At 36.6% G+C, this 8,235-nt stretch overlaps 1 protein-coding gene across 1 annotated transcript; it reads right to left on the minus strand.

The window, feature by feature from the left end:
* Nucleotides 1–837: 837 nt before the first annotated feature.
* On the minus strand, nucleotides 838–1,851 carry LOC121868088 (keratin-associated protein 5-4-like; the record flags this gene model as incomplete). Its single annotated transcript, XM_042368358.1, has 3 exons — nucleotides 1,659–1,851; nucleotides 1,257–1,502; nucleotides 838–1,028 (listed from the first exon to the last, which is right to left on the minus strand). Coding segments are annotated over exons 1-3 (630 nt in total), but the record flags the coding sequence as incomplete, so codon positions are not given.
* Between the last annotated feature and the right edge of the window lie 6,384 nt (nucleotides 1,852–8,235).

Genomic DNA, 8,235 nt, shown 5'->3' on the forward strand with positions numbered 1-8,235 from the left:
TGAAAATTGGGGAACACAGAGCAGTATATACTTACTCTACTCCTCCACCTACCTACCTTCAAGACGCACATTTTGGAAGTGAGTTTACAACCCACTCGAAGGATATTTATAGGATATGGAGCAGCCGGAGCTGGAGCAATATAACATCAAATGGAATAATCATCAAAGTAGTATCATCTCCATGTTTTGCCAGCTGTACAATCAAAAGGCTTTTACAGACGTTACCCTCTCCTGTAACAAGGATTCCTTCGCCGTTCACAAGGTGATCTTGATGACATGTAGCCCTATCTTTTATGAGCTCATTCTCTTGGATCTTGATAAACACCCAATATTCCATTTAGGTGACATATCTCCTAAATATATAAAAGAGTTAATTTCCTTTATGTATCGGGGAGAGATTAACATCCATAAGAACGAACTCTCCAACTTTCTTAAAATAGCAAAGGGTTTAAAGATCAAGGGATTATATAATGATGATATACAAAATACAATAATAGGATACCCACCCACAATACAGCAGCAGCAGTCCACATACGGAGCACCCATAGAGCAACAACCTACATACGGACCACCCACAATACAGCATCAGTCCACATACGGACCACCCATAGAGCAACAACCTACATACGAACAACCCATAGAGGCTATAGAGAAGCAACATACATATGGACAACCAATCGATCAGCAGCTTACATATGGGCAACCAATTTATCAGCAGCATACATATGGACAACCAATAGAGCAGCAACCACTCATTGAGTCCACATCCACATATGGACCACCCATAGTGCCACAGTCCACATCGACATATGGACCACCCATAGTGCCACAGTCTACATCTGGACCACCTATAGTGCCACAGTCTACATCTGGACCACCAATAGTGCCACAATCTACATCTGGACCACCAATAGTGCCAACATCTGGACCACCCATAGTGCCACAGTCTACATCTGGACCACCAATAGTGCACAGACCACCCACAATACAGCAGCAGTCCACATACGGACCACCCATAGAGCAACAACCTACATACGAACAACCCATAGAGGCTATAGAGAAGCAACATACATATGGACAACCAATCGATCAGCAGCTTACATATGGGCAACCAATTTATCAGCAGCATACATATGGACAACCAATAGAGCAGCAACCACTCATTGAGTCCACATCCACATATGGACCACCCATAGTGCCACAGTCCACATCGACATATGGACCACCCATAGTGCCACAGTCTACATATGGACCACCCATAGTGCCACAGTCTACATATGGACCACCAATAGTGCCACAGTCTACATCTGGACCACCAATAGTGCCACAGTCTACATATGGACCACCAATAATGCCACAGTCTACATCTGGACCACCAATAGTGCCACAGTCTACATCTGGACCACCCATAGTGCCACAGTCTACATCTGGACCACCAATAGTGCACAGACCACCCACAATACAGCAGCAGTCCACATACGGACCACCCATAGAGCAACAACCTACATACGAACAACCCATAGAGGCTATAGAGCAGCAACCTACATATGGACAACCAATCGATCAGCAACCTACAAATGGACAACCAATCGATCAGCAACATACATATGGACAACCAATAGAGCAGCAACCACCCATTGAACCCAGAATGAAGAAACCCAGAATGAAGCAGCAGTCCACATACGGGCCACAGTCCACATATGGACCACCCATAGTGCCACAGTCCACATCACATATGGACCACCATAGTGCCACAGTCACACACATATGACCACCCATAGTGCCACAGTCCACATCCACATATGGACCACTCATAGTGCCACAGTTAACATCCACATATGGACCACCCATAGTGCCACAGTTCACATCCACATATGGACCACCCATAGTGCCATAGTCCACATATGGACCACCCATAGTGCCACAGTCCACATATGGACCACCCATATACAACAGTGCCAATTAATAGTGCCACAGTCTACATCTGACCACCAATAGTGCCACAGTACATCTGGACCACTATAGTGCCACAGTCTACATCTGGACCACCAATAGTGCACAGACCACCACAATACAGCAGCAGTCCACAAGGGACCACCCATAGAGCAACAACCTACATACGAACAACCCATAGAGGCTATAGAGAAGCAACATACATATGGGCAACCAATTTATCAGCAGCATACATATGGACAACCAATAGAGCAGCAACCACTCATTGAACCCAGAATGAAGAAACCCAGAATGAAGCAGCAGTCCACATACGAACCACAATCCACATATGGACCACCCATAGTGCCACAGTCCGGACCACCCATAGTGCCACAGTCCATACATCCACATATGGACCACCCATAGTGCCACAGTCCACATCCACATATGGATCCCTTATGCCAGTCCACATCACATATGGACCACCCATAGTGCCACAGTTCACATCCACATATGGACCACCCATAGTGCCACAGTCCACATCCACATATGGACCACTCATAGTGCCACAGTTAACATCCACATATGGACCACCCATAGTGCCACAGTTCACATCCACATATGGACCACCCATAGTGCCATAGTCCACATATGGACCACCCATAGTGCCACAGTCCACATATGGACCACCCATAGTACAACAGTCTACGTACAGACCACCTATGAAGCAACAACCTACATACCAACCACCTATGGAGCAACAACCTATATACGGATCACCCATAGAGCAACAACCTGGATTACCCATAGAGCTCAAGATAGAGCAGGCCAATGTTAAACCGATGTTTAATAACAATAAAATTACTCGATGTCACTCCTTACCAAATCCTTATTAAAATTCATTAGATTATGATAAAGAATTTCCTCTATTCAAAACATTTGTATTTATTACATACTCCACATTCAGAAAAAATTAATTATCATTCATTTTGTTTATTATATATTGTGGATCTGCCTGCAAGCATTGATAAATAAATACAGTATACTTCAGATTTTTATTTTTAAAAAACTATAAAATCACGATATAATAACTTTACAAAAATACTCAATCTTTTGCATACATATTGGACAATTGGATAATGATGAAATACACACAGAACATACTGCAACATGTGTACAGGGCATGATTACAATATTTCTGTCTTTATTATAACATATTAAACATACGAGAGCATTATATTGAGGAAGAGGGGAAAGAACTGGGGGAGGGGTAGCTGGATTACTACGTGGAGGAGAATGATGAGGTTGTGCTATTTCAAGAAATGATTGATTAAGATGTGCTATTTCAGGAGATGATTGATTAGGTTGTACTATTTCAGGAGATGATTGATTAGGTTGTGCTATTTCAGGAGATGATTGATTAGGTTGTGCTATTTCAGGAGATGATTGATGATTAAGTTGTGGTTGATTAGGTTGCAGTGTAAGCCTATTGATTTTAGGGAATGTAAACCTAAACCTATTATTTTCAGGATAAGATGGTGGTGAATAGGCTTGTAAAGGAGGAATTGATATGTCTGTAGTCCTTCTAGTCCTTGACTGAGCTCTAGCCTCGGTCTCCATAAGCTCCAAAACTGAAGAAATACAATCATCTAGAGTATAAAAGGGGACACCACTCTCTTCAAGTCTTTTATAAAGAGTGCGTCTTACATTATCGGAAGGAACTCCCATGTTTATAACCACCTTTATTATACTACTTTTATTCATTAAATAGGTCATATCATCATCCGATAGATTTACTTGATAAATCTTCTGGGGCTTAACTGCTGAATTACTTTGTTTGTAAGGAGGAGTTTAATCTTGAACCTGAAAAAGAAGAAATATAATTAGTGTTGGTTGTTTTGTTATTTTAATAATTACTATTAATAATAAATAATATTACTTTTAAATATATTTTACCTACCTTTTTAATAAAATCAGCCTCCTTGTTCATTAATAAAAATTCACAACTTGAGGACCAACGTGCATGTACATTCCATGGTTCTTCATTTTCCTCCCAATTGTGAAGACCTACGCCACAAGAAAAGCATCGTACCATGTTTAGTATGCCAGTGTAATAAAAACCTGCTTCTGCTAAATCACAGATTGTCAGTCGTTGTTGTTGTATTTCTAGAGGCCAATACTCTAGCCTCCGTTCAGTTTGAAAGCTTTGCAGTCTTGCTTCAAGCGTATTATATTTGCGATAATATGGTGTCCGTGTCTCTTTCTTTTCCATTTCTGGAATTGGAATTATCTGATCTAAAATGCAACTCTGACCCAGGTTGATGTTTGCCGTTGGTTGATTTCTAACGAAGGAACAATGGGGAAAAAGTCTTTTATGTTCTATGAGGGGTGTATCATCCTCTTTCCAATCACCTACGATACCCCTGCAAAAATAACAGGCACAGTGATCTTTTTTTCTGAGATAATAAAAACCCGCAGCTGCTAAATCTTCAGGAGATATCCACAAAGACAGGGGCCAGTCTATGAACGTATCCAGTCGTTCCTTTTCAAATCTTAATATATTGTTGATGTTATAGAATGTCTTGGACAGATTTAAAGTGCGTAAAAATATGCACTGGGGCCGTTTCTCTCTGTGAAAAGCTTCACTGTCGATAACGGCAGCGACGGCAGTATCGATTTCCAACTTGCACTTAAAACATTTTATTTTATTCTCTTCCTGTGAAAAATAAAACCCAGCTCTCGAAAAGGTCTCCACATCTACATTTATTAGTGGAGAATTGGTCAAAAAAGTATTCTGACGATCCTTTTTTCATAAAGACCCTGCCTTGATTGTTCCATTATTAGTGTACCCTTGACCCCTATGAGTTTATTGTACCCGCCCAACACTGGGTATGTAACCTCGCCTCCTAGCCAGCACTGAGTTCGTCCATCCAATTTATACATCCAGAGTTGTCAGGTTGTAATATTTTATGAAATGATGAAGGTTCGAAATTTATGTTGTGTATAAATAAGTGTCGTTAGTCATCTACTACAGTCCCACAAAGTACCTACTAAGATATGGATATACACAATCACAATACTATACAAGAGGAGGAGGAGAAAAAAGAAGAAAAAGAAGAAGAAGAAGAAGAAAAAGAAAAAGAAAAAGAAAAAGAAAAAGAAAAAGAAAAAGAAAAAGAAAAAGAAAAAGAAAAAGAAAAAGAAAAAGAAAAAGAAAAAGAAAAAGAAAAGAAGAAGAAGAAGAAGAAGAAGAAGAAGAAGAAGAAGAAGAAGAAGAAGAAGAAGAAGAAGAAGAAGAAGAAGAAGAAGAAGAAGAAGAAGAAGAAGAAGAAGAAGAAGAAGAAGAAGTTACTTTTATATCTGAACCACAAGTACATTATCTAATTTCAGACTCATTTTCTAGAGAAGCTAGAATGGGGACTGACTGGATAAACAGAATACATTTTAAAAAACGATGTGATGATACGTCGATAAAATTATCTGCTATTTTAATAGAGAGTCATCGAAAGAATGTATGTGATAATAGATTTAAGTGATTATTATCACTCAGTTTCACAAAAGTTTTGAAATACATTTTATTTTGAATTTGTAGTTTTTGTTTATACATACACTACCAAATTATAAAAAAACGAAAAATAAAACCAATAGAAATTACTATCGTTTTTGAACGAGAAAATCTAAAAGATCTATAGTATTTTTTACCACACAACATGTATTTGAAAAACATTTTAATTTATTAGTATCTATATAGAGTCTAGCTGAGGGTGTTTTTGAATGTCCTCGTTTTTCGTGATATGGACAGTAAATGCTACTTTTCCATTCATTACCAGCTGCCTCATTCTCCCAATAAGGTTCTTCTTTTAAAATCTTTTGACATTCTAGAGTAGCCATTTTCAATTTTTTTATATATTTATATACTGATGGGTATTTTTCTGAATGTGATTTTTTAAAACCTCTTTTTAAACACTTATATGACGACGACAACGACGACAACGAAGAGGATCTTGATCTTTTGGTTGGTGGTGGTCGACATGTATTCTTGCTAACTATAATTTCATATTCATATTCAGTTTCACAATTTTCTTTTTCTTTTTTTTTTTCAATTGCAACTTTTATTTCTTCTGGTGATATATATCCACCGGTTTTACATTCTGTGAATATAAACGGAATTTCCTTATTCATTATGGAGTTAAAGCAACAAAAATATTAAATGAATGGAAAGATTATTATCAATTTATAGTAAAATCTCAGTTTTTATATATACAAGATAAGCGGTATGCTAATTATTTTGAATCACTCTTAAGGACATGGCCTTCTTTTGTAAAAAATTTAAAAGTTATAATTGTTCATCAAAGAACCTCAGGTAATAAACAATGGTATTTATCCAAAGATAAAACGATATTAAATATATTTGACTCACCCTTCGAAATAAAATTCTCATCATCGATGATAAATGGAATAACAGTATCTGGTAGTTCTGCTTTCGGTATTAAAAAAATAATTAATTCATTGATTGCAGGAATAAAAAAGGAAAATAAAAACATATATATTCAATGGGGTCAAAGTAATAACAATGATAGCCCTAGTGATGATGATATGAACGATAACAACTAAATATTTTTTAATTGGGTAGGATAAGGATAAATATATAAATATAGGGATATAAAATAGAAAATCTATTATTGTCTATGGGTTCACTAGATGAAGATCTACTTAAGTAACACACGACAGAGTAACAAGCTAATAGCTATTCAGCAATGACCACCAAGGAGAAGAATTTTAATATACCCTTTACTGGAAGTGATATATTTGTAACTTTGAAGATAGTGTATAGTCAACTTGATGCAGCACACTCACATTCAAGTTTTGCCGAATCTACTAACAATAATAAAGTTTATCTCCGCCACAGGAATAAGAAGAATGTTGAAAATGTGAAAGAGCAGGAAAATAAGAAGAGAAAAGACGAAAGATTCAACAAGGAAACAAGAACTAAAAAAACTTGTGAGGATATTAATAAATACAATGTACTTTTTCTGTCAGAAAATGGATCCTTAGTTATGAACGAAGGACGAAAAAGTTACCAAAATTATTGTTATATTACAGAAATAACAATATATAATGCTTATAAGGAAAAAATACACCACTTAACCTCCAAAGTAGCCTTGACAACTAAGGAAATTTTGATTGCTATAATTACAGCAATTAAAGTTATTGATGATAATATAATATGCAGTAACATTAACTATACTCCAACTTATCTAGTAACTGATTCACAATTAAATATAGATATTCTCCACCGTATAATAACTAATGGCTTAACTATCCAATCATGGCCGCGTAATAAAAATACCCCCCCCCCCATCATTATCTACACAACCACCACAGTGATAGTTGTTGTTCAATTATTAATGAAAATAAAGAAGTGATACCGAATGTAAATTTTGTAGGAGTAGGAGAAACAACTGGAAAGATGCAGATGCAGCAACGGGAAAAAATCATTCTGTGGGCATTTACAAATACACTTTCTCATTTGTATGCCTTAGATCTGTTCAGCTCATCTATAGCTAAAAATGATAATATCTCTCGACGACAAAATGTGTGGTGTACACTTAAAGATGTTTCATGTCTCAATGTAGGCAGAGTAAAAAAGCACGCTTACCTTATCACCAATACATGTATTCAACCTGTAATCAATATATATTTGGATTCTTCAACACTATGTAATTTTGGATCTACTTTAACAACTTCATTTAATACAATTATGGATATGTATGTGTAATATTTGATAATTAATAAAAACAATAAAAAAAAGAAAAATTGATTAACCCCTTAAAAATAAGAAACGGTCGTACGAACCGTTTTTAGAATTAAGGCCACACAATTCTTTCAAAAAAATCTTCCTGTTCGAGTGTATTACCTTGTGTAATATCTCTATTTAAAGTGGATACTATTTTACCTTTAATTATAACTTTAGTACATCCTCTAATTTTATCCTCTGGATTAAGACACGGGTAACTACCAAGTGATTTTTCTGTTTTATTTTTAGTGTTACTACATTTAACCCAAATTGTAAGTGTATTATTGTCTCTATCTAACTCTGGATCGGGACATGCCGTACATGGATTACTTTTATTCCCATTTATATTGGTATAAAATTGACCACATTCACAAGTTTTTGTTTCACGATTATAACCTAAAGCATCTGTAACGTGAGGAGGTATATGCGTTAAACACGGATCTTGGAAACACATGGATCTCGAAATTTCTGGGTTGGCCACATAGCCTTGTGCGCATTCACATTCA

This window comes from Homarus americanus, unplaced genomic scaffold (genome assembly GCF_018991925.1).
Source record: "Homarus americanus isolate GMGI-L3 unplaced genomic scaffold, GMGI_Hamer_2.0 scaffold36162, whole genome shotgun sequence".
NCBI lineage: Eukaryota > Metazoa > Arthropoda > Malacostraca > Decapoda > Nephropidae > Homarus > Homarus americanus.